The sequence below is a fragment of the Scardinius erythrophthalmus genome, assembly GCF_964197995.2.
Source record: "Scardinius erythrophthalmus genome assembly, chromosome: 21".
Classification (NCBI taxonomy): domain Eukaryota; kingdom Metazoa; phylum Chordata; class Actinopteri; order Cypriniformes; family Leuciscidae; genus Scardinius; species Scardinius erythrophthalmus.
Genome location: NC_138241.1, coordinates 17,464,660 through 17,492,321, shown reverse-complemented (window position 1 = coordinate 17,492,321; position 27,662 = coordinate 17,464,660). Strand labels below are relative to the sequence as shown.

The 27,662-nt window shown below is 36.5% G+C and overlaps 1 protein-coding gene across 2 annotated transcripts in view; it reads left to right on the top strand.

Moving 5' to 3' along the window:
• tasp1 (taspase, threonine aspartase, 1) overlaps window positions 1-27,425 on the top strand; it is a 33,481-nt gene extending 6,056 nt beyond the window's left edge. For both annotated transcript variants that reach the window (XM_081350509.1, XM_081350510.1), the window contains 9 exons: window positions 130-214; window positions 1,434-1,513; window positions 3,789-3,880; window positions 8,514-8,687; window positions 9,413-9,491; window positions 13,715-13,825; window positions 16,287-16,394; window positions 20,022-20,095; window positions 25,449-27,425. In XM_081350509.1, coding sequence (XP_081206635.1) covers window positions 130-214; window positions 1,434-1,513; window positions 3,789-3,880; window positions 8,514-8,687; window positions 9,413-9,491; window positions 13,715-13,825; window positions 16,287-16,394; window positions 20,022-20,095; window positions 25,449-25,541 — 896 coding nt within the window. In that variant the 3' untranslated portion in view covers window positions 25,542-27,425. The remainder of the gene's footprint in view (window positions 1-129; window positions 215-1,433; window positions 1,514-3,788; window positions 3,881-8,513; window positions 8,688-9,412; window positions 9,492-13,714; window positions 13,826-16,286; window positions 16,395-20,021; window positions 20,096-25,448) is intronic.
• The last annotated feature ends 237 nt before the right edge of the window (window positions 27,426-27,662 follow it).

Below are 27,662 nucleotides of genomic sequence, written 5' to 3'. Positions count from 1 at the left end.
TGGGGGGGGTGCAATGAACTCCAAAAAATTCTTCAACAAAAGTGCTTGAGGAAGCCAAATGCAGGTTTCATCTATCATATTTAAAGCTATCTTGAGCAAAAGTGATACTAATGCTGCTCTTTCTATCAGGAATCAAGAACCCAGTGCTGGTAGCCAGAAGATTATTAAGTGAAACTCAGAAGGGGAAGCTATCAGCTGGCAGGATCCCTCCCTGGTGAGCCAAGCTCTCTGATGTTGGCTTTCTGGCTATCAACTTAGACATACACAGACTGACATACTTCATTGATGCCTCAGGGCAAATATTTTAGTGTAAAACAGCAGCATTTCAATCGCAGTATGCACAGAATATACAAACAAGTACTAACTTTGAGCAAGACAAAACATGCTTGGACTAAATGCATTTATCTTGTTGTGACAAATATAGTGTATTTTCCTAGCTATAGGAAATAGGTGCCAGTCATAGATTAAGACATATTCTGTAGATCGCAGTGGCCCCAAAAAGTTACTTGTTACTTAGTATTTCGTTTGATAACTAAGTATCTCACTAAGTTGCGTTTATTTTATGATAACACAAAAACACTTTTCAAACAAACATTTTCATATTGGCTAGGTTTTACATTATAATACCATACATACACTACCATTCAAAAGTTTGGGTTTGGTAAGATGATTTTAATGTTTTTGAAAGAAGTCTGCATCAAAAATACAACAAAACCGTAAAATGTAAATAATTTAATTCTGTTTTAATAATAATAATAACAACTGATCTGACAGTTGTGCACAATTTGTATTCAGGATTCTTTGATGAATACAACGTTCAAAAGAACAGCATTCATCTGAAATAGAAAGCTTTTGTAACATTGTACACTACTATTCAAAAGTTTTGGGTCAGTAAGATTTTTTGGGGGGGAATTAAATGTATTATTCAGCAAGGATGCATTAAATTGATCAAAAGTGACAGTAAAGACATTTATGTATGTTACAAAAGCTTTCTTTTTCAGATAAATGCTGTTCTTTTGAACTTTCTATTCATCAAAGAATCCTGTGGAAAAAAGTACACAACTGTTTTCAACATTGATTATAATAATAATACATTTTCTTGTAATATACATATCTTGAGCACCAAATCGGCATATTAGAATGATTTCTGAAGGATCATGTGACTGGACTAATGATGCTGAAAATTCAGCTTTGCCATCACAGGAATAAATAGCATTTTAAGATATATTCAAACAGAAAAGTTATTTTAAATTGTAAAAATATTTCACAATATTATTGTTTTTGTTGTATTTTGGATCAAATAAATGCAGCCGATCTAACTTATCTTTTGCTGAGTTCAAAACCAAAACAGGAAACCTCCAGTATAGAAGCAGAATGTTTTGTAGTGTGATGAAATTGCTCCTTTTATGTAAATCACATCTCTACTTTGTCAGTTTTTTAGTGGGCAAAGGAGCAGAACAGTGGGCCATCAGCCATGGGATCCCAGCATGCTCTACAGAGAAGATGACCACCAGTGAGTGTCAGACCACCCACACGCTTCTTTCAGCTGCTTTGACTGCAGTCTTTTTAATAGATTTGTATGTATTAATAATACAGATCAGGACGCGTCTTTGGATTACTGAATATTGTGAACAACTTAATCACTCTTATTGGTTAAAGAAGCTAAAAAGTAAATGTAGAAATTGGAAAGTGAGTTTAAATACCATTATTTTCCATAATTAGGGGAAAACAGGAGGTAAAGATGTTAAAAGGCAAATATATTTTTTTAGTAAAGATGCACAGTAGAGGCTGTTTTTAAATGAATTGAAAGGTACTTGTGTAAGCAACAAGATTCCCTCTGTTCTCTTTGGATCTGTAAGGTGTGACTGGCATCCAGATAACTTTAATAGAAGTGTTTGCGGTTTTATTCTCTCATAATGCAGTGAGGTTTTGTTTGAGGCCTGCGGTGGAGTTTTAACCTGTTACACAACACTTTCACAATGACTATTATTTGTGCTTTCTCTTTTGCTGTAACCAGTATTGTTCTCAATAATTAATTATATTAATATATTATTATACAAGAAATTTGTTTATACCATGGAGTTTTTTTTTATGCTAGTGAGACATTTGCTATTGTGTGAGACTTTCTGCTAGTTTCACATAATGCTAAAAATGAAAGCGAACGGTGCTTGACATCACTATTTTTATACAAATGCCAACTATAAAATGTTATTGTTGTAATGTATTTCCAGACATTGACTGAAACTTTTGATTTCTGCAGGAGGATAGTAGTCACGTAGAACAGAATCTTCTAATTATCGGTCGTTGAATCTGTTAAATCTGATTCTGTTGCATAGAACTGAATAATATTGATATTTAATCATAAAATATTTTCTGTCCAATTTTAGTTTTACTTTCAAGTGTGGCTATTTTATTTTATTGTTTTTTTTTAAGTCCAGTATAATTAAAATGATTGAATTTCATCAGTCAATTATATATATATAAAAAAAAGCTAATTTAAAATAAAAAATATATAATTTTAAAAAATCTGTTTTGGTTTTCGGTTTCAGTCCAGAATTTTCATTTCGGTTCATTAGGTGTGATTTTAAGTTACCTTTGAAGTCGCAGAACTATATTGATATTCCTGAAACATTCTGTTTGAGTTTTTCTAAATCCCTAAACTTTTACACTTCTGCACTTCAGCCCGGAACTTTTAATTGTATACTATCTATTTTGGTTTTGTTTTCATTTTATACTTATACTTAAAGTATAAGAATAAAGTTTAAAAATTTACCATTGACCTAATTGTTCAGTATACAGTTGTTACTGGCAGCAATAATGTAATCGTAAAATATGCATGCTCACGTGCTTTTAGTCTTCTTTCAGACTCTAGTTTGGATGCCGTATTGATTGTTTATATTCATTGTATATATTTAACCATTTAGCTACATGTTGATTATTGAGTGAAACGACTGCAAACACCTTCCACTGAAGTGGCTCTGGTGCAGCATTTTATTTTTGCAGTGCCTTGAACACATTTCTTTCAGGGAATCCAGTTCTTATATTGTCCTTTAACTGAATTCCCACAGGTTACAGTTTTAATGAAGTATACTGTATGTGGAATCTGTTATATGTTGATGTTTTTACCAAAACCACAATAATCCCTTAGTTGTAAGTCTTGACAGTTGCATGTATTAATTTCATTGAATATTGATTGGCAAGACGACATGTGATCTCATCGGTTGGAGTAATTTTTAAGCCATTGACTCAGTGTTATTTTTACCAGCCCTAATTGCATTCCATCCAATTCTGCAAAATGACTTAATTGTGCCCATTTCATTGATTCATTTTCTTTGATTAAGAGATTTTCACAGGAGTGGAATGCAGTATTTGGTAAACAATGGCTTCTATACTTTAATAGAGGGCCCCATGCCGACTCCCAGTGTGTGTCAGACAGCGATAGAGTGTGTGTTGTCAGTGTTGGAAATGATCTGATGCCAAAACCATGACCTCATTCCAACACGTCCCATTATTTAGGGAGACTTTGAGGGTTTCAACCACATTTCCACCAATAGACTGATTTATTTTGAGAGTAAAGGCTCCCCCGCCAAACACACACCCTTGCTGCAATATATAATCATGAATAATAATACTAATAATCTAAGCAATAAGGCCACAGGAGCAAAACATTTGTCAGCATTTCGTAGGTCTCATGACTCATAACACAGACAAAGTTTTTTTGGATTGGAAGTCAAAGCAGTGGAGTAAAATCTATTATTGACTGTCATGCCTTTTTCAACACTCAACAGAGTTCAGTTTGTCAGGCTACAAGAGGAACAAGAGGAAGATGGAGCTGGCAGAGCAGGTTGAGACAAAGAGGAGAAGACAATCGTGTGGACACGTGAGTGACCGTGCAAAATGATTGAGTCACTTCTCTCATTTTTGTGCTCATTATACATACAATGACATCCCATCCAACCAGGGTCTAAAATGTATACATGCTCAACACCAAACTATTTATAAAATTAATAATAATAATAAATAATGATACAGTTGTAATCTAAATTATTCAACCCCCATTACAAATCAGTTTTATTGGCAAAATTTACAGACTTTCGGCTGTTTGCAATGAACAAATAAAAAAAAGTAATTAAAATAGCTCAACACAACAAATGTTTCAAGTGGTTTCCCCAAATTCAACTGAAAATGCAAATTTAATGACTTCCACAGTCTCAAAATTATTCAACCCCCTGAATAGAATCCTTCACAACAGCACAAATCTGCAAAACAGGTGTTGTCTCAAGCACACCTGATGCAACTAATGAAGGGCATCATTAGTTGCACCAGGTGTACTTGAGCTAGAACACATGAAATATTTGAACTGGCTAGGTTTGTTGAGTGTCGCGTTTGACTGCATGTTAGAAATATGGCACAAGTCAAAAGAATGGTCCAAAAAGTTGAGAAGATATCGCTCTTCACAAACAATGAACAGGATACAAAAAGATATCGAAGGCACTAAATGTTCATAGAGACACCATTTGAAAGCATAGTTTGCAAGTTCAAAGTTACCCATTTCAGAGCATAGTTTGCAAGTTCAAAGTTTAAGGAACGGTGGTTACACTACCTGGACGGGGTGGAAAAATGAAGCTATCAACGGCTGCAACCAGATTTTTGAGAAGGCAGGTTCAGAAAAACTCTTGAGTGACTGCAAGACTTGGTGGCAACAGGCACTGAGGTTTCAGCTTGCACAGTAAGGCGCATACTAAACGCATGCTGTTTTCATGCCAGAACTCCAAGACATACACCACTACTGACCCAAAAGCACAAGAAAAGTGCTCAAAATCATATAAATAAGCCACAGAAGTTTTCGGATTCTGTTCTGTGGAGAGATGAAACAAAACTGGAACTTTTCAGCCCTACAGATCAGTGGTATTTCTGGAGGATGAAGAATAAATCATGCTGAAAAGAACACTCTACAGTTAAGCATGTTGGTGACTCGGTAATGCTCTGGGGCTGCTTTGCATCCTCTGGCACTGGAAACCTGCAGTATGTGGAAGGCAAAATGGATTCATTTTTGTATATCAGGAAATCCTAGGAGAAAACGTTGTGCTGACAGTGAGGAAGCTAAAGCTTGGGTGACGTTGGACCTTCCAACAGGACAAGGATCCCAAGCATACCTCAAATTCCACCAAGTCTTGGTTGCAGAAGAAGTCCTGGAAGATTCTACAGTAGCCATCCCAGTCACCTGAATTGAACCCCATAGAAAATCTCTGGTGGGAATTTGAAGGCGGCTGTTGCAACAGCATGCAAGCCTAACAATATTACTGAACAGGAGGCCATTGCTCATGAGTAAAGGGCTAAGATTCCTCAGAAACGCTGCCAGAAGCTGGTGTCTGGTTATACATCTCGTTTGCAGCAGGTCATAACAGCAAAATGATGTTCTACTAAGTACTAAAGATGCATGCCATGAAGGGGTTGAATAATTTTGAGACTGCAGAAGTCTTTCAAAAGTTTCATTTTCAGTTGAATTTGGGGAAAACAATTATTATATTAACAAGTAAATGCTATAATATTCATTGTTGCTATTTTTATTATTATTATATAATTTTTTTTATTATTTATATACCATGTTAATTTAATAATTATATGTACCTGGAATAAATAATGCAATTGTCATATGGACAAAGATTAATTTTGGACCCTGAGTTTAACAGTGATTTTAAATCAGGTAGCATTCTTCTCTTCACACTGAATGCAAAACATCTGCATGACATGAATCAATCACGTCCATATTTTATATTTAATGTACAGTTATATGGAGAGGACCAATGACATTTAAGTATGGGCGGGGCTAACCAGCCTTCAGAATTAGAAACCAAGCTGTCATCAAAATGTCATGTCCTTTGTCGGTCTGGATCAGACTCGATTTTAGGAGTTTCTTTTTTTGATTTTTTTTTTTTTTTAATAAAAGGGAACACTTTAACGTTCAGGATATGCTCTTGATTTTTGACATATGCGCTCTTTAAACTCTGATTAAAAAAAGACTGAACTAAATATGCAAGTTTCTCCTATAAATGCTCCATGATCTATAGGTTTCCACCCTCCCATTCAGTGCAACACATTTAATTAGGCCTAAACACAGCGCAGCGGATGCATTTGCTCTGAGATTATTACTCGACTGATAACAGGATCTGCATCTGTTCAGTCCTCTAATTCAAAACCACCACATATACCCAGAGGAGGAAACCCATTGGGTAATGACTACCTTAAAGGGGGGTGTGGAGACCTCAATTACTCACAATCACAGGAAACACACATACGGATACTTACTGCACTGCTGACATGGCACTGCACATGAGGAATTTAACTTGGGTGACACAGTGTTCTCTGATGCTCTTTTGTAGCTTCTTGTCACTGACCTGAAAAGCATGAGTTCACCAGGTAGACATGAAAATTTTCACTTATTTTTACCCATTTACGTCAGAGCAGTTTCAAATGCATGATTTATTTTGTGGACCATTTAGGCCTTATTTTTAAGGAACAAAAATCATTCAATTTATGTGTTTGTGATTGAGGCCTATGAGACATTCGTGCTTCAGCACCACCCTGGCGCCCAATTTCCCACGCCAACATCTTGAAGTTATTTCACCGAATTATTTCCTGTAATGTGCTTGAACATGTTAGCATCTTTCCTACTTTTTTGGTGAATTTTCAAGGAAGTGATTTGACAGGTACACATGGAATGCAGGTGTCGAGGGAAAATGGCTTCCAGCACAGATCCATCCGTGATGTGACGCTTGTGTGGTCCCAATGAGAAAGCGAAACGTGGGTCACTCCTGGGTCATTAGTTGCAAATTACAGTGTCTGAATGTGGGCGAAATGTTATTTGACAGGAAAGACAAATACGTTGCAGTCTAACTTGGTTCGGTATATGTGGTATTTGTGTTCGGAGTTCGAACCTTGTACGGTTTGTTTTAAAGATAGCATCAGTTTGAAGTGAGTGATCGCTGTTGGCTCTTTCTGCATGAATGAACTGTGCCTCTGGGATGCCACATGGTCTTTCTTCAGTTCAGTTCAGTTCAGTTCAGTTCAGTTCAGTTAAAACTTTTCTCCAAAGCTATGCATTAAATGGTCATTAAGATAACAACACATCTCCCAGTCTCCTCTCAAGTGGCCTGTGGTTTGTTTGATTTTATAAGTGCCATATTTATTGTTTTACTGGGGATGTAATGCATTTGTATGGCATGGATGGCCTGGGGTCTAGGGGTTCTCGCTCAATTTTAATGCATACTTCTCAGAATTAAGATGTTTCTGTAACTTCTTTTATGTGAGTGAGTGGGTGCACTTGTGCTTTATAGAAATATGACTTTAGAATTGAAGGTTTCCCACAGTTGTGGGAAACTTGGGAATATTAGGGAATCTTATTTTGTTTTATATCATTACAGTTTTCAAGTATCTAAGTGTCTGAATTAAGTGAGGTCTTAATTTAAATACTGTAAAAAATAAGAATTGGTAAACAATCAACAATATGTTTTTAAAATATATCACTTCGAAAAATGTACCTTATAAAAATGTACCAATTCATTGGTCAAAAAGTATTAAAAATTGTTAAAAACAATTTTTTTGTTTTGTTTTCTTACAGAAAAAGATTGGAAACATTAAGTTGATTGATTAAATATTTTTACCGACTTGCTTTTATGACACACCGAAATAGAGAGAATATTTTTTTAAGACATAAAGGTTATACAAACAGCTACGGAGAGAAAAATTGATGCTCCTCTTTGGAAAGGTCTGTGAGAGCAGATGTTGTTCTGAAGCTGATTCTGTCAGATTTATCGCTGATTGTGAGATCAATAATAATAACATTCTTTTTTAGCCTGTTCACTCATATTTTAGAAAGTTCTGAAGATCCATGGCCTGGTAATGACACTCTGTTCATGGGAAGATGAAATTATAAATTATAAGTCATCACGTCCCCTTCCGCAGTTTCCCAGGATCGGCCAATTTGTCAAGCGGCTCCATGACTCTTTCAGTCCACATCAACTTTCTTTCCAAAGTACACAGCAATCAGCAAATGAAAACAGTCCTTTAAAATGACCACTTTACTCATTATAAATGAGAGCATGAGGATCATTTTTCAGATGCTGATATGTAATTGGACTTTATTTGCTCAAGCTAGATAGCTATGTGTATTTCAGTACCCCAGTTTGACAAAGTTCAAGTTTGGTTATGGTAGCCAGCTGGGTCTGAAAGCTTACTTCATAGACAAGAAAGAAAGAAAAAAAAAACATTACAAGAGAAGCAATGTTCAGTATGTTTCAATCTAGTATTATTCTGGGCTTTGGAAAGTGCGTTTTTTGAAGTTGCCAGTAACCACAGCCTCTTTGTTCCTCTTTTTTGGCCCACGGTTTAGCATGAAGATACATTGACACTTACATTTTATTTTTGATTTCTCTGTATAAATGAGCAGAATGGTGCTGTTTATTATCTGTGTGTGATAGGAAATTCTAATTGAATGGCAATTGTGTGCGCAGGAGAACGATTTAGGCTGCTTGGAGCCAGTAGGAGACATCATGGTGGAAGGTGAGGAGAATAACTCAGCCTGTCTGGATACAGTTGGTGCGGTCGTAGTGGATCGGGAAGGGAATGTGGCGGCTGCGGTATCCAGCGGAGGTCTGGCCATGAAACACCCGGGTCGGGTTGGACAGGTGACCTTTGGTTTGGTTTTCAGTCTGACCATATTCTATTTGACCATAATGCTTAAATAAAATAGCATTCCAGGGATGTAGCATATTTTAAGCTCTTTATTTATAGGGGACTTTTCATAATTAAGGCATATTCACACTGAGCACAATTTTTTAACACAACATGATGCATCATTACATTACCGGTCAAAAGTTTGCTCATAATCTTATTTTAAAGACTGCATTTATTTGATCAAACATACAGTAAAAAGAGTAATATTGTGAAATATTAAATTAAAAATAAGCTTATATTGTAATATGCTGATTTCATGCTTTAAGAAATGTTTTTTGTATCAATTTGAAAACAGTGTCTTAATATTTTTGTGGAAAGCATGATCATTTATTTTAGGATTTTTGGATTAATTGACAGAACTAGTAATACTATATGAATAGTATTTTTGTAACAATGTAAAAGTCTTTACTGCCACTTCTGATCAATTTAATGCATTTAATTTAATGCAATAAAATTTATTTTCTCTTATAAAAAAAATTCTTACTGACCCCAAACTTTTGAACAGTATCATATGTTGCAAATATTTGCACTGAAATTAGATCTTTTTACAGTGTAGGTTATAGTGCTTTATAAACAGGTTAGGTGTGCGATCATAAATGTTTTAATTTATTTAATTTAACTGCAGCCGACATGTTCTATTTCAACATGTTTTTCTTCATATCTTTCTGTGTCTCAGGCTGCTCACTATGGGTGTGGCTGCTGGGCTGAAAACGCTCGAGACGTCAGCCTTTACTCTACAGCTGTGAGTACCTCAGGTATCAAACACACCGGAGTCATATTAGTGTGACATTACTGTACATTCACTGCTTTTTGACAGGTTTTGCAAAGGTTCAGTCGGTCACTTTTGAGTCATTGTTTAAGAAATTTGTGCACTTAGACTCCTAGATCATTCAATCCCCTAGACCCCAGGCCATCCATGCCATACAAATGCATTACATCCCCAGTAAAACTATAAATATGGCTCTTATAAAATCAAACAAACCACAGGCCACTTGAGAGGAGACTGGGAGATGTGTTGTTATCTTAATGACCATTTAATGCATAGCTTTGGAGAAAATTCTATTGCTTTGAAGTAAAAAAATCTATATCATTCAAGCTCTTTTTGTCATTTTCTGTTCATTCTTTGGCCCTGATATGGATGTCAATCCGTCCCTCCAACATCTTATTGTCATTAGCCAGTGTCTTAGCAGGGACATATTTCAAGAGCAAAAATTTCTGCTTTACTTGGGATTCCTGCCGTGAGCGGGGCCCAAGGCCGTACACTTCACGTTTTAAACTAATGCTTTCTGTCACATGAATAAAACAAGCTTTTATTCCTTATATTGCTTGTGCCCAAGTCAATAGTCCACAGACATGATTCACATCTCCATACAACACATACAAGCAAGTCCATTGTGCCCATAGAGGATGTCTGGATTTCTTAAAGCAGTAATGATGAAAGACAGATTGTTATTCATGGGTAGACGTGGACGAGGACAAGACGATTATGTTTGAATGGATGCTATTGGAGCTATTCTCTTCAGGTCAAGATAAAAGAAAAGATGAAATCTCTCTTTGGGTGTATACGTCACATCACAACACATCACTGCCTTTCATGTATGTACAGTATATGCTTTTTGGGTATGAATACCCTCTTAGCAACTAATGGCAAGATTCGGTCAGACATGCTTTGGCTTCTTTACTGATTGGGAAGGAGTGAACGTTAAGGGTGATGAAGGAAGATTTGCTTTAACTGATATGGCCATAGTGAGTGCATTACGTTGATGTTACATTTATTAATTGTTTAATTTATCCCATCTACCCGATCCGGTGCAGTAAATTTGCACATACTTTAACAACCACGACATGGTGCATAACTGCACCTGTAACTTTATTATAATATTTCACGTGGCAGTGACATTGCTTTAACAACCAGACACCTTGTAAAAAGCTCTACTTGGCTTTGAAATGTCGAACTGTAGCCTCTGTTAATATGCTTCCCCATGCCATAATCACTTACACAACTTCCAAAGAGTGTTAAATTAAGATGAAGGCCATATTTCTTTTCTTTTCCTTCATCCTTTGTTCTGCGGCACCCTTGTGTGAAAGCACCTTTGGCCTGGCCTGAGCCCTGCAGTGAACACACACCTGGCCCATTGCAGAGAGACTGGGATTCATTCAAGCTTGTCATGGTGCACAGGGGTGAAGCATGTATGATTTCCTCTGGTTAACAAAAATAAATAAAATAATTGTTGGTGGTGTTCGCCACACAGGCTTTTTGCAAGATTTTGCTCTGTCTGTTGCAGTTTAGTATGTATGTATGTATGTATGTATGTATATGTGAGTATGTATGTATGTATGTATGTATGTATGAGTATGTATATATGAGTATGTATGTATATGTATATATACATAGACATATACATAAATATATATATATACATAGACATATACATAAATATATATATATACATATACATACACATACATATATATATACATATACATACACATATATACATATACATACACATACATACATATATACATATACATACACATACATATACATATACATACAACAAAAATTAAATACGTTTTTTTTTTTATGATGTAATGAGAATTAAGTTGGAAAGTTTTTTAGTGAAAATTAAACCTTTATGGAACAAATCTTAATGGTATTAAAACAGGCTTTTTTCATTATGCAATATGCATTTTCTCTTTTTTTTTTTTTTTGATTTAGATGGGAAATATTACTCAGACATGTTCTTGATAGGTTTTGTGAGATATCCCCGATTGCTTGATTCAACAGGTCTGAAATATTACGAGCACTGTTTTACACGTGTGCTCCCTGTTGACATTTTTACTTTATAATCACACAAACTCATGTGCAACAGGCACGGAACTTACATTGTGGTTTGTGCCTCTTTGTTTTTGATCGTCCGCCATTCTGAAAACAAAAGCAGAATCACACATTTTATCACCTTCTCCCCCCATGGCTGTTTCAGCATGCATTTCTCTTTCATCCTCCTCAAAATTGAAAACTCATGGCGGTGAGGACAGGCTGTTCGAGTGTGCGCTCCAGCGGTGCACCTGCTTTTCATTTCCCAACTTAAAAGGCGTTCCTATCAAAAGGAGGAGAAAAACAATCATTCTGGCTTCATACTGACACAAAGAGCTCGTTTTCTCCCAGGTCAACCCTGTTAGTCTCAGCAGCGCTCACTGTGGTTTCGCTGAGGGTGAAAGGCAAGTCAGTGTCGATTCCTTTTGCCACGTTTGCCCGTTTTATGCCATCTCTGGTTTGTTGTGTTTTATTTACTTTCCACTGGAAATTGAGTTTGCACTATCATGGCACTGTTTGCTTGTTAAATTAACTGTTAACTTGTGATATTGTTGCCAGTAACATCCATTTCTCAAGAGAGATTGAGAGGGTTTACGGTAACTTGAAAATAGTGAGCCAACGGTGGAGCCAGTCGTTTGTTCATTCTTTTGTTAAAACAACAAAAAAGAAGAAAAGAAAAGAAATTAGCATCTAATTGTCATGGCAACAAACCCGCACAGAGTTTTGTTGTAGTTACCTGATATTTTACGGGGCCCACGTTTGTCTTTACAGAAACAACACGGCTATTTTCTTAAGGCTTTATGGTTTCTTAGACTTGAGAGGCTTCCAGACATTTTGTGTTTAAGACATTTCTTTACACTCCCTCCCTTTTGAAAACTGGCTGCTGTACACGTTTGCCTTTGAAAGGCAAATGATTGTGACTGTCTTTAGTGTATTGACAGTGAGATTGACTATTTTTAGATTTGACATGTTCTTTTAACTTAGTTCCTGTGGGGACACCTGACTTGCCAAACAAATATAATGCATTTAAAAATGTATTAGCACACACACAGACACACAACTTGTTTAAGATTGTTAAAGATGATTCACAAACTGAACCGTTTTTTTTATTAGTCTGTCAAATCCGTTTACTGATGAACTATAAACGCCAAATGTATCTACTACCATTCAAAATTTTGAGATCAGTACTGTTTTATTCAGCAGGGATGCATTAAAAGGACAGTTCACCCAAAAATGTAAAAATTGTAAATGTAAAGTCCTTGGTGATTTCATATAATGCAAGTCAATGGCTAAAGTCACTTTGAGAAAACAAAAACAAAAAAACATATACAGGCAAAACAAAATGAATACCGGTGGCTCCTGGCGATTCGTTGAGGTCTTATGAAGCGAAACGATCGGTCTGTGCAAGAAACTGAACATTATTTACAACATTATTACCTGTAATCCATGGCGTCAGCAAACAGTTCTGAGTGCGTTCTTGGCAGTCTGGAGTGTGAGCTTCCTGACGCATAATGACTTAAACTTAAATATATACTTGGGATTGGGAAGTGGCATCGGAAAAGGGTTTGTTTCATGGCTGAGAAAGAATATTATATGTACCATTAGTTCTACATTATGGAGAAAACTAAACCGTAATAATGAGCATTTAAAATATGAATTAAGCTTTAACGTTCGAGCGAGTGACCATGTAAAGTGGCTGACGTTAGGCTACTACTTGCATGTTTCAAGTGATAAGCCATGTTTGAGGTCGATGAATGATAGGTGAACTTTTGGATTTCTTGCTTGACATAATTACTACATAGACCAGCCGTGTTAACAGTCTGTTCGTCATGCCAATTCATGTGGGTTTTTTTATTTTTTATAACTGACTAATTCAAATTTGGTTCACTAAGCCATTGTCATTGACTAGTGTTCATTTTACTATTAGGGGGCAGCCCTAAATTCAATATGCAAATACACAGACAAATTGCAGTTCAGTATGAAAATAACATGAACTCCATGAACACAGACAACCAGAACTGGAACTAACAGTTCCAAACATGAAATTGTAAATTTACACGCAGTTGTACAATATACATAATGTCTTATTAGGTTTTTTATTTATTTTAAATTTTTATATTAAATGATTGAATGTGGGTCTTGTCTGTACTGTTGCAGGCTCTGGAGAGCACCTGATTCGCACCATGTTGGCCAGAGAGTGCTCTACCTCCATGCAGACTGAAAACGCACACCAGGCCCTACTGGAGGCTATGCAAAATAAATTCATCAGTGAGTGACTCTCAGATAATCTCTTTCCCTCCCTGTTATCCTGTTTTCATGTTTCTCTCTCTTTCAGCAGGCTAGCATCACTTCACCACAGTATGTGTGAGTAAGAACAGCTCTGAGCTAAAACTGAACAACAAAATCATTAACAACTTGCTTGACTGGAAATGAGCGCTAAAAAAAATTCTGCAGCCGCAACGTTTTTTTCTGTATGTTTGGATTTGTGGATCAATAACATTCTTTTGAATGGGCTCCACAAGTTTTTGGTTAAATCATATTTGTGTGGCCACAGTTATTTTCAGATGCCATAAATACTCTGTTGACAGTGCTTTTGAAGATGTCGCCTTCTTTCATGTTCAGAAGCTTTGCTCGTTTGGTTCCCATTCTGGGCTTGTGAAATTGAGTGACTGCTTGGATTTTATATTGAATGTAACACAAAGTACATGTGGGAATATTTGCTGGTTTTGGCCTGTGACCTTTATAGTTTTGTTGCACGGAAATCTTCAAATGTGCGATTTTCTTGATTATTATTATTATTTATTTATTTATTTGAGTTTTATGTGTTCCTGCAAAGCTTGGTTAATCAACATTATATTGACCCTCATAAATTAACATAAATACCCAAAACACAACGTGATGCGATAAGATTCCTGATGCCAAATAAATCACAAATCGCAGCCAATCAGAAGAGCGTGTGTTCAGGCTCTTTCTGCAAGTGCAGTGCACAGCTGTCTCACACTTGCAACAAAATGGATAAGTATTTAATCGAGTTAATGAAAGTTAAACCATTTTAACATTATTCAAAATATTTAGTGACTAATACCTTTCATTTGTTTTCAAGATCTGAGACAAATTATCCATTGTCACATTTGTCGTGGCTATATTTAATTTGGTATATATATATATATGATATCCAAACTCAAATCAAACTAAAATATTGTGCAAAACTCACAAGCACATGAGATAATCATTGAGCTGTCAGCCAAAAATAGAACCCTTGTCGTTTGATGCATATTGTCTCTAATTAACATGGAAATGACCTTTTATCTTGTGTTAAAGGGACTATATGTATAATTCAGAAACCCTTGTTGTTAGCGACACCGGTGGCCTTTAACTGTACTGCAGCTCGCATACGTAATGTACAAGAGTCTGAATGTGATTCAATGCTCCGATATACTCACAGCAAAGTTATTTTCGTTCTTTGCTTAGAAGTGAAAAAGTTTGAAATACCTTTGCAGCGATCTACTGTTAACAAACATTAATGTGCTTAATGACGCCGAAATGTGCTGCATGCTTCCCTCAATAACATTAACAAAATAAACAGAACAAAAATGTCGGGCGTAGATTTGGAGAAGCTCTGAAGGGAGGGTGGGATCTCATGCTTTTAAAGCTAGCTTGCTATTGCTAGCCTCTCTGAAATTTGCCTACCCTTACTTTAAGGGCTTTATTTTGTGAAAATTATCAGATGACTGCATGTTAGCACTTTGATTACAATTGTTTACCAAATAATTAAACAGGTATACATGAAATATTGATCTAATTTAATGTGAGAAGAGAGGCTCTGGAGAGCCACTATTTCTACTAAAATATTTGACTGCAGAATGCTGCGATTGACCAATAAGAATCAAGTGTTTCTCAAAGCTGTGTAATTTGATTTTAACTTTGAAGATGCCTAGATGAAACAGAATGAGGAGAATAAAAGCTTTTTTAATGGAATATTGGATTAAGATCTGTTTTAATATGTCTTTTGAATTGTGGTGTTAAGACCACAATTTCTGTGTGAAGGCTGTCCAGGTTTTAATTAAGAGGTGTTATAAAAAGAGCCGTGTTCAGTGTAAACAAGCTGAACACAACATGATGTGCAAAATCAATATGGCATTAATGAAACGGAGCACCTATCTGAGGTGAAATTTAAAACTCTTCCCTCCTGTGGACTGATGTTATGCTTGAGTGCTTCAAACCTAGTCCGTGTCCAGCACTCCTTTGGTTTTGAGATGTAATCATTTGAATGGGCTTGAAGCCCGTTTTGCAGCACAAACTTTCAGTTTTTTCCCCTTTGGAAAAGTATGAGTATTTGCCTGCTTTTTCCCTTTATCAGAGCTGCTTTGTCCCTTTATCAGAGCTCCGTGAGGGGTTACAGAAATAACTCATTCCATCATTAACCTATTAAAGAGCGAAAAGTGGCTCTGCTCCCAATTTTTCTCATTTGGTTAATAAAACAAAAGCTTTGGAAAGAATAATTGTTTTCAGTCGTTTAGGTTGGCAGGAGAAAGTACGGAAATGTACGGCTTTTCCGCTCATTTCATTAACTTCTCAGAACAGAGCATAACTAATAAATCATTGACCGAATCGCTGGATTTTCTTAGATGTCTCCAACGTGCTTTCATTTTGATTTTACATCTAAATAGACTGATTGTAGTGGAAAGAAGGTCACGGTTGAAATGCAGTTGGCTTGTTTGTGTTTAAGGTTCGCCATTCCTGGCTGGCGAGGACTGTGTTCTGGGTGGGGTGATTGTTCTGAGGTGCTGCACATGTGGAGAAGCCCAACGCTCTGAAGACATCCAGGCTCTGCTGGGTATGTGCTCCTCTGTCCTGCTTCAGCTTAAATTCATTACACCTGAGGTCCAAAACTGTGATGATTGTGCATTCAAAAACATCAAAACGGAATGGATCACTGTATCACGAGTACATTAAAAAAATAAAGAATACTAAAAAGCAGGGTTCCTCAAATCTTGCCCTGCAGAGTTTAGCTCCAACCCTGATCAAACACACCTGAGCAAGCTATCATACACCCGGCGCAATGCGGCAAGTATTTTTGGCTAGTTTCAGCCCGACACAGTTATCTTTTTCACGTCATGTGCCACACTGTTTAAATAGCAAATACATTTGCACCTATTTGTGCGCCCCTTGGGCGTGCTGGTCTGTAAACGAGGTGTGTTTAGGCGCATTGTTGGCATGTTGCTATTTTGAGGCACCTGAAATAGACTGTGCCATTGACCCATAAAACCTGCCCTAAAGTCAATGGCACAATCTTTTTTTTTTGTTATTTAAAGAGCGCATTAGTAATGTGTTCCTATAGGCGGGTCCACAACGTGCGTACACTTTGATCCATTTCCTCGCTATAGAAGCGCTCAGTTTTTCCGCTTGCAAATTCCGTCATATAAATAGCAAATCCGCCATGGCGCGAGCGCAACGGGCTTTTAAAGGGAATGGGAGATGAGACTCTGATTTGTTTATTGCACGTTACGCCCAAAACACACCTATTACTCATTAAGAAAATAGGGACAACCCTTTTAGACCATGCGCCGGGCGCGCCGACCATTTTTCCCGTCATTAAACTAGCAAAAGTGGATTCGGACATGCTCTAAGTGCACTTTCGCCTTGTGCTTTAGACCATGTGCTTAGATTGTTTAAAAAGGGCCCAAGGACTCTAGAAAATCAGGATCACTAGAAAATCACAGGTTGGTGAGTTTGATCAGGGTTTGAGCTAAACTCTGAAGGGCCGTGGCACTCCAGGGGCCGGTTGCACCAGCTGGGCGTAAGTTATAACTTAGCCTAGTTTTGACGTAAATGGACACCAAGTTACGACTTGCGCACTTCTAAATATTTTTGCGTTGCACCATTAAACTTAGTTGAAGCGTAACTCTACGTTTAAACTAAATATTTACGGCAGCCTCCGATCAGGAGTAACGGATGGAATAAAATATCAAACACACTGAACTTCATCAATAAGCTATTATTTTACCTGACAGACTTCAATTCTTAATACATATATGATTATGCAGACATTTACACTTGCTTACATTTTAAGAGAGAGAACATTATGTGAAAAGATTACTTTGTTAGAGGCTATCTTTAACACAAACCCATCCTAAACAGCACGTCGCTGTGTGCATCGGTCCATGGTGTGCATGTCAAATATCAGTCATAATCAATAAACGTAATTTCTTATGCTTTTTGTATCAATATTTATTTATTTATCCTTATTCATTTAATTTCAAATACAGTTTCTGAATGTTACATATAAAAACACTTATGCTATTCATGATCAAGTATCGTATTTAATGGAAACTTATTTTTACCGTTAGTAACGTGAGGCAAAAGAATGAAGGATAAACTGAAATTCACAGCATTTCAACACAACATCTGCTCACGTATTTGAAGGCTGCTATTGGATAACCGAGGCTAAACGTCATATTATGCGACTACGCATTACTTTACGGAGAGCTTACGACCTACTAGCTACGTTCTGCCTTGCGAACAAATGGTGCAACGGAATAAAGTTCAGAGTTAGTTACAAACTAGCTAGTAGTTACTAAGCCTCTAGTGTGGACTTTACGTTCCAATTTAAGAAAGAACTTACGAACGGCTGGTGCAACCCTACCCAGGACCGGATTTGCGGTGCTTTGTTATAAAGCAAATTTAATTTACTACCTTAACTATGTAAAGTTTTTATTTTCTTATTTCTTATGCTCATCAAGGCTGCATACAAAAAAACAACAATATTGAGAAATTATTATTATTAATTTAACTTTTTCCTTTGATTTCAAACCTGAATTTTCAGCATCATTTCTCCAGTCTTCAGTGACAGACAATCCTTCTGAAATCATTTTAGTATGCAGATTTGGTGCTCAAGAAACATTTCTTATTATCAATGTTTAAAACGGTTGTGCTGTTTAATATTTTTGTGGAAACGGTAATAAATTTTTTTTTTGATGAACAGCATTTTTTTTTTAAATAGAGATCTTTTGTAACATCATAAATGTATCTAGTATCACTTTTGAACAATTGAATGCATCATTGCTGAAAGTGTTACACAAAAAGATGTCGTTATAGAGGATTTTTGAAGAACATCTGGGTCACTGAAGATTCCCTGAAAGTCATCCCCCCCACCCCCCACCCCATTCTTCCTTTCTAATGCCCCCCTCACATTCTTGTCTAAAGATGCTGACAATTTTTCCAGGCATCTTTGTTTAAACATTCAGGGATAAACATGGCAGCTCCCTGCATTCACAAATAGCAGAATAAACAGGTCTCAAAGTGTGGTCGGGAGAATAGAGGCATTGTTATGATTAGGGCCGACAACACTCAATGGAAAAACACATTTGAGACTGATATGAAACTCACCTTTTCAATATCTTTTTCTGTTGTGTTCATTAATCAAATTAACCGTTAAATCTTGACTTCAATTTAAGGCTAACTCAGAAGGCTAATTCGCCATGGGTTCATTTTGGAAGTTCTAATGGATTTTTAGAATAGCGGTTTTCCATTTATGAGTAAAATATTAGGGGTGGAAATCTTTAGGCACCACACGATCCAATCCAATTCCGATTCTGGGAGTCACGATCCGATTCCAAAATGATTCTTGATTTACATTTCCTTTTTTTTTCCTTTTTTTTTCCTTTTTTTTTTCTTTTTTTTTTTTTTTGCTCTTTATTAAATAGTTTACTGACTTTAAATCTTATAATTAGTATATTTATCTTCAAATTAATGTATAAATTCATTTAAGTACTTATTAAAATAATTACAAATTTAAACAATTTTATGTTAAGAATTTAACTAACTAAATATGGTTTCAAAACAATACAATTAAATAGCAAATAATTAAGAGGATTTTTATCTTGTCTGGAAAAGAGTTTTCCAGACAAGATTAGTGAGTGATTTTATGCCTTCTCAACTTTACTGCTGTTTGATTATTATTGATGACATCATAGATCACACTAATGCACAGATCTATTTTGACAATATAGATGTTTTGACTTGTCTGTGTAATAAAAACAGACTTTAATTACGTTAATTTTGCATCATAAAAGCATTTTAAGATGCAAGTGCATTTAACAACTAACACTGATTCACCCCACAGCCACATTCGTTATTCGAAGATTCGAGGGTTTGTGTGTGAATTCAAAGCAAGCAGAATACGGTTGTTTCTAGATCACGCACAATTCTATCGCGAATGCTAACTCAGAATTTGAAGAGAGAATTGCGATGCATTGGAGAATGTTGTTTTTGTTTTATTTGTATTTATTTTTTTAACCACCTCTATAAAATTTGCATTGTGGTTCACAATATTATTTGAGATTTTATTCTGTTCTAATATTTCATTAATTAATAAAATAAAGCTATTCTAAAAATCCATTTGAAACTCTATATCTTTTTTTAGCTATATCTCACAGTTATTGTGTCTCTCTTTTATTCACAGTGGAGTTTCTATGGAGCCATACTACAGAGAGCATGTGTGTGGGATACATGTCTGCCCAGGACAGTAAACCCAGGGTAAGAAGTTCCTGCATCAGAACACCCTCATCAGGGGCTCTTCACTGTCTCCGCAGTTGCTAGGGCATTCTGGGTGGTTAGTCTCTATGATTTTCTGGTCCCTAGATATGGCTTGGGTCTCTGCTTCAATTTAGTCATTAGCATGGCAAAAAAAATTAAAATCTGTTATAATAGTAATAGCACACCTTTCTTAAATAAGCCATGTGATTCCAGGCATCATGCATGCCTGTAACACCAGTGGTGTAGGTTGAGTTACATGCCAAAATATATTACTTAAGGTGCGGTCACTTTCACTTTTTATTCTATGAAGTTTTGTGAGTGAAATCCACATTTCCACGGGTTAATTGTAAGTCAGTTTGGAACCGTGTGATTTGAACACCCAGGCGCATCGCGTACAAGTAAATTCACAGATTTGACTTAACAGAAAGATGCTTGGTTTGAAAGTGGCTTCATACATCGTTACACTATTGACAGTTGAAAATTGACTTTTTTTTTGTGACCACACCTGCAGGGTTTGTTCAAGTGTGAGCAATAGTAATAGAGATGCTTGTCTTTGCAGTCCTCACAATTAAGGTTTGTTAGTGTTATTCAAAATAATTATTAATAACATATTAACAAAACTCCTATTGGTTTAGCTTTAACAGTCATGTCCTAATGCCCGAAAAGTGATAAAAGCATGGCAACACGCACATGGCAGCAGGTACTCATAAAATGAAGCCGTTCAAAATGAACAATCCTACTGAATTGTGACGGGTCTTTCCTCCTACGACTGCAGCAGAAAGACACCAATTCATTCCTGTACCATTCCAGAAACATTCCTCCCATTCCTTTATGCATTGTGCTGCTGTGTATGTGTGTGTGTTCGATGAGATGAAAGCCCAGAGCTGATTGGCAGCTCAGCGAGATAGAACACAGTCCAGAGCTCTGGGAGTGTGTGCCGTTTTAACCGTTTCTATTCAGGCTAGTAGCTCAGAGCGTGTCTGGAAGTGTGCATTGACCCATTTTAGAATAGTCCTTTGTTGGGTTTGTGCTCTGAACAGGGGCTCTAGTCAGTTTTTGCAGAAGCCAGTGTACTCTTTATCCGGTCTATTGTCAGTGCAGATTGGCTGGAAGCGAACCCTCTCTGTTGCTTCAAGCCCTTTGGCTTTCATGCCTGGCATTGATGAATCTCTTACATTTAACAAGCATCTTTACCTCCAGAACTTCTCAACCTGTTCACTTTGCACATCTGTTAGCACAGATGCAATGTTAGGCCATATTTAATTTTCCTTTAATTTAATTTAAAACAATTTTTTTTTTTTTAATCCATACATTTCAAAGAATTGCATAATGTAAACTTTGCACAGCATAAAATTATAACTATGTATACTGTATATTTGTGGTCATGAAACTGTACATAGGATATGGATGAGCCTCTGTGTTTGATGCACTGACAAACATGTTGTCCGATAGATAGCCTGGAATGTGGATTGCATGTTTTTTTGGCAAGATTTCAAACCTTCCAGCTCAATTCCCAAATCCACACGCATCATTGCGGTTGGAGGAGAGCTAGTTTTCTCATGTCCTCTCCTCCTTGCTCTGGGATGAGTTTCCTGTACAGCGATGTAACTTGCTGATTAACTATCATAGTACGATGCATCGTTAAGGAAACTTACCAACTAGTCATGATTGTTTTCCAAAGCCGTAGTAACTCTTTTGCACCTCTGTCATTTGAACTACATTGGTCCAGCAATATAGGACTGTCGTAATTGACGTCATGTGCAGGTGGATTAATACTTTTCTGCTAATTAATCTATTTGAGATCTCCGAAATTCTGCTTTAACATATGGTGGCAGTACTTAATGACTATTTCACTGTTTTTGTTACATGTCATTTTGCTTTATTCGCAAGTTCATTCATTAAAGTTACACTTTATTTGGACACAGTGATTTATTAAGCAGTGTTTCCTCCGAAATTACCCGGAACAATTTGTCCCAGGAACTTTTTTTCCCCCATAAAGCCTGAACCTCGTCGTCGGTCCATCTGCCAAATTTTTTAAACTCCATTGTTGATTCGAAAACTAAACAACAGTTACTACACGCACTGCAACAGATAAAAAAAAAAAAAAAAGGTGGTTGAAATAAAATGCTGCATGGAGTCAACCAATCAAAATGCGGCATAGACTCAACCAATCAGCATGTTCAGAGCCCAAGTCCCACCCCTGAAAGTTCCTGAACTTTGAAAAAGTACTACCTCCAAAGCAGGGAGTTTCGGAGGGGGAAACAAACCGAGTACCACCCCAAAGTCCCTAGTTCCTGGGGAAAGTTCCTGTGGTGGAAACGCGGCCTAGACACCCACTGTGTATGTCGTTACTTCTTCCACCACAATATTTAAATATAATGAAATATATAGAATTTACTGAATGTTAGCTTGCTTGTGCCCAAGAGCATGATCTATTTAAGTCCATGTCATTGAACAATAAACTGTTTCAACCACGCAAGATTGCAATGCTGTTTGTGAATGTTTGTCAGAGCTATGGTTTCGAGAAACGGCAAATCGATGAAACTGTTGTTAGCGTCAGATCTTGCGACCATAGTTGGCTAACAATGCTTTTCGGAAATGCATCCTTGGTTGCTGATTAATTGGTTACACTGCTCACTCTTCCATTTTTCCATTTAGTCCCTCAAAACAAGGGATGGCACACTGTGGCTGAGAACAAAATATGTGGAAACCACAGCTGAAGCATGGCCATTGTCATATATCTGTTTTTACGCTGCGGGCCCACTTCTGGTTTAAACATTCTGGTTTTCAGCTCTTAAACACATCATACACACTTTTTTACATGGCAATTAAAAAAGAATTTTAATGGCATACTTTTGGTCTCTCAAACAAAGCAGTTTTCTGATTATATCCAACTGCTTAAATGTTTGGCTTGAGTCTAGATGTCCATCTCAGTCAGTGAATCTCTGGTTTGCCACACAGAATTAAGTCTAATCTTCAGGTTGCGTTAAGACTTCATGATTATTTCCAGCAGTGGTAATCCCAACCACATGTGAACCATTCCAGATAAAACACCATCAAGTAGATTGAAATGTGTTCAACTTCAAAACACTGTTGTCATTTATAAGAAGAATAAGTCCAATTTACACTTGAAGATTGGAGGGGAATTACATTTCAAAGTCAGAATTGCGAGTTATAAACTCACAATTGTGAGAAAAAAAGTCTGAATTGTGAGATAAAAAAGTCGCAAATACCTTTTTACTTTTTATTCAGTGGTGGAAACAAGCTTCCATAATAACTAGATAACAGAACACAAGAAAAGTCTACTGAATCAATTAAAAATCAAAGTAAATGTAATGACTCATAATTTTAAATTATGGATAAAACTTAAAATAATCTTGAATGTATGATTAAAATAAGCAGACTGAAAATCCTACTGAACTTATGCTACATAAAAGTTGAACATAGCTTGCAAGAAAAAATTAAATTCACCTCTCGAATTGCGAGTCTATATCTCGCAATTCTGACTTTATAACTCGAAATTGCATGTTTATATCTCGGAAAAAAAGATGTAAACACAATTGTGTGGAAAAAAAGTCAGAATTGTAAGACAAAAAGTCACAATTATCTTTTAAATTGTTTTATTCTGTGGCGGAAACAAGCTTCCACAAGTTATGTGTTGAAGCTTTTTCTAATAAAAAAAAAATTCACAGAATTAGTTGCTTGATTTCACTCTAGACGATTGAGCTACAGGCTTTTGAGAAGATGTGTGCTATTACTTTTTAAAGTTACGGTGAATTATTTTCAAATGATAAAACAAGCGAAACATCACATAGACTTCTGTAGAAAGGGGGACCTGAGCCATTTAGTTGAGGACCACAATATCATGGAGACTTGGGCCAATAAGCAACCACCCAGAACACCCTGGTAACCACATAGCATATTGCTAAAAACCACTCTGAAGACATTGGCATCTCCCTGGTATCCCTAGCATCTCACAATTTTTTTTTTTTTTTTTTTTTGCTGAATTCTAATGGCCAGAATATTTGGGCCATGTTATTGCACAAATGAATGTAATGGGCATGTATAAAGGAAGGCTTTATCTCTATATGGAAACAACACTGGAATAACGTTCCATGGGGTAGAAAGAAAAATGTGAAAAGTTGTGTTATGATTCCCCTTGTTTTCTAGTTCCCCTAATCCTTTGCAGCAATGTCTGAATGTGTTTGTTACTTGTGTTAACGATTAGCTGAAACATATTAGAAAGTTGGTGTTCTATGCCTGTTACTCATCTATATTTAAAGCTAAGCTTTTTTTTAAGATATTTTGGGGCTTTTATAACTTTATTTGATAGGACGGTTGAGGATAGACAGGAAGTTATTGGGGAATCACAAGCTGGGACTCAAATTCGCGCCACCCAAAGTTCTGTGGCATTATTGCTCCGACAAGCTACGCCTTTTGTAAAACACAATGTTTCAGTTGGGGTTGTTGTGCAAGTTAAATCTTTTTTTTTTTTTAAACCAATAATACAATAAATCAACAGTCGTCTTTTATGTAGAGGCATGGGTTCAGCACCATTTCGGTCATTTATTGTATTTATATCATTTATATTTATTTATATTTTAGTGCACCTGTTTTTTATTTATTTATTTATTTTCCCATTTTAATTTTTCTCGATTTATTTGGATTTATTCATTCAAAATGTGACATCCTGTGTTATACTGTAAAATAAATCCAATTTTTGTTACTGGATTCCATCATTCCATCAGTATTTTCTGCATTACAGAAATCATAGGGCCCTATATTTTAATTATGTCATACTTATATTTACATTTATTTTATAATTTCATTATTTACTTTTTTTTTTTTTTGATGGATTTATTACTTTTATCTTTTCTCAGAGTAGATGTCCCATTGTTTAGTTTTAGTTATTTTAGTTAGTTTTAAGGCATTGTCTTCTAGCTTGCTAGTAGTCTGCCTGAGCTTGTGCTGGAGGTCACATAGACTGTGTGAGTGAGATATGGATCACTATCATAGCATAACTGACACACATGGATGTGCTGAAAGGGGTCACAGTTTTCCACTGACTTGTCACCCTATGCGTGTTGTCCCGCCATGAACCAGTGCTTCCAACAGGTGGCCCGAGGCACCCTGGGATGATACCTTCACACATGGTTCTGGCTCTAAGGGGGCCGCTTATAGTTGCCCGACAGAGAGCGGGACCAGGATATGTGCCCGAGGCGGGTGGGCGGCAGCTGCCTTTGATTGCAATCAGGACACCTCACTCCCACTATTTAACAGCTGTGTGCTTCTCCACCACACTCACACTTGACTCTGTAAACACTCTCTCTTTCTCTCTCTCTCTGTTTGCCAGACTCACATATCCAGACTTCCTCCTGGGGCGGTGGCCGGACAGTCTCTGGCAATCGAAGGTGGAGTCTGTCGACTCGGGACCGCGAGTGACTGAAGCGGTGTGAAATCATCCTCTATTTCTGCAGCAATATGTCAGCGGGATCTTTATAGCAAAGAGCTTGAAGTTGTGTCATCGTAGGACACAATTATAAAGGGACAAAAAGGTTGCAATATGTCTTTTCTTCCATCTTTTCTTTATTGCACAGATATAAAAACATTTATTCATTTATTCACAATTTCCTTTTCTAAAACATACCATGCTACTTTTGCGTTCCATTCATGGGCATAGCATAGACAGTGTCATCTGTTTTACTGTCACTTGAGAGGGGGGGACGGGGACAGGGTTAGCAGGGTAATTTGCCTAAGGCGTCTGCTAAGAAAAGGACATGCCAAGTGCACTTCAGGACTAGTGCACTGCTCTGGTTTTAGTGGGCTTCCAAGAAACTCAGCTTCTAGTATGTGCTGGACAAGACTTGATGCTCCATTTCTATTCCTCTCTTAAACAATATGCACCGTCCTTTTCGTTGTAAATAAGCTAAGGGTTGTTGAAACAGGGTGGCCATTAATGTAAACGGCTTACTTGATGTTTAATATTACTTTTACTATTATGTTTTATATATAGATAAGATGCTTGTTTTGTGCAAAAGTTCAGTTTAGTAATTCATATTATAGGTCTGAACGTTTCTGGTCTGAGTGGAGATATTTGACACGTGTGCTTGATGTGAGTCTGGTTGAGTCGCAAATGCGTATGCAGCGTGGAATACAGGATAAAATCCTCTTTGAAATTTGCAAGAATTGCCTTTTCATTTGACTTTTTTAAAGCTAGGTATAGCAGTTCAGAATAAAATTTGTCGTTTACTCACTCTCATGTCATTCCAAACATGTACAGCTTGCTTTCTTCTGCAGAACACAAGAGTGTCCTTGTCATTGTTTTCATTTAGTAAGCTTTAAAATATTGAAAAAGATTCAAAGTATCATAAAAAAATTGAGTCTTTAGAACTCTTACTGAACTCATGCACGAGTCACGTGATATTTTGGTGCTTTTATGTCCATTTTACCTTGAAAAATGAATGCCCCATTTATTAAAATTGCATAGAAAAGAGCGATCTGTCTATCCTTCTGAAATCCAACTTTCGATCAGAATGACGTGACGGCGAGTAAATGGGAGAAATCTATTTTCAAGTGAACTATTAATTTAAAGAGTGGGACTATTCTCAAATCTAATGATATGCACTGTTGAAAATGTGTTGAATCGTGGTTGTTACACTTTCACCACAAAGTTGATGGCAGTAGGATCATAGAAAGATCTTCTGATGAGACTAGATGCACACGCACTTTTGCTCAGCGTCTTACTAAATAAGTGCACTACTTTGACTAACTGCACTGCTCGTGTGTACTAAGAACATGGCGCATGTTTTGCAAGTATGCATTTCTTTTGCGTACTTTGAGTTCACTTGACCTTATTTGAAAGCTGCATAGTGCACTTCTGTGTTTAAGCTGTATTAACATGTCAACAGCTTTGTGTGTTTTCTAATGCCATGTGTAGTGCTCAGGAGATGAGACACCCCCCCCAAGCTAAAAAAATGACTGTTAGTCCATCTTTGAAAATGCAAAGTATATTTTAGGTCTGTATTTTATAATGGCAGAAAAATGAGAGGATCTCTAAAATGTATTTATAAATTACACTGAATCAAATGTGTGGACGGTTATCACATTGATGAGGGTTTTTTTTGGCAGGGCTATTATTTCAAGTACTGCTTTTGAGAACTTTTCTTTACTTAACATTCTTGCATTACTATAAAAATGTATGATATATATATGCTTATTTTAGTTTTACTTGACCCTGCATTTATTATGAAATGTCTGTGAACGTTTCCAACAGCAGATTGTACTAACCTCTTGCTATCGTAATGCTCAATAAAACTGAGATATGACGTGCAGTTCTAAGTGTCGATTGATTGATTGATTTAATTGACTATCTCCTTTTACTATATAAAAGTTGGGCACTAAAAAAAATTAATTCTTGTATCAATATAGACTAATTTTTTTTTTTTTTTTTTTTATACATAAAATGGGCTAGCTTATTATTGTGGCAGTCATGTTGAGATCGTATATCCAGCCTTTTCTTGCCGTTTGAGTGTAAAATAAAAACAAACTTCAGATACACTTACCTTGA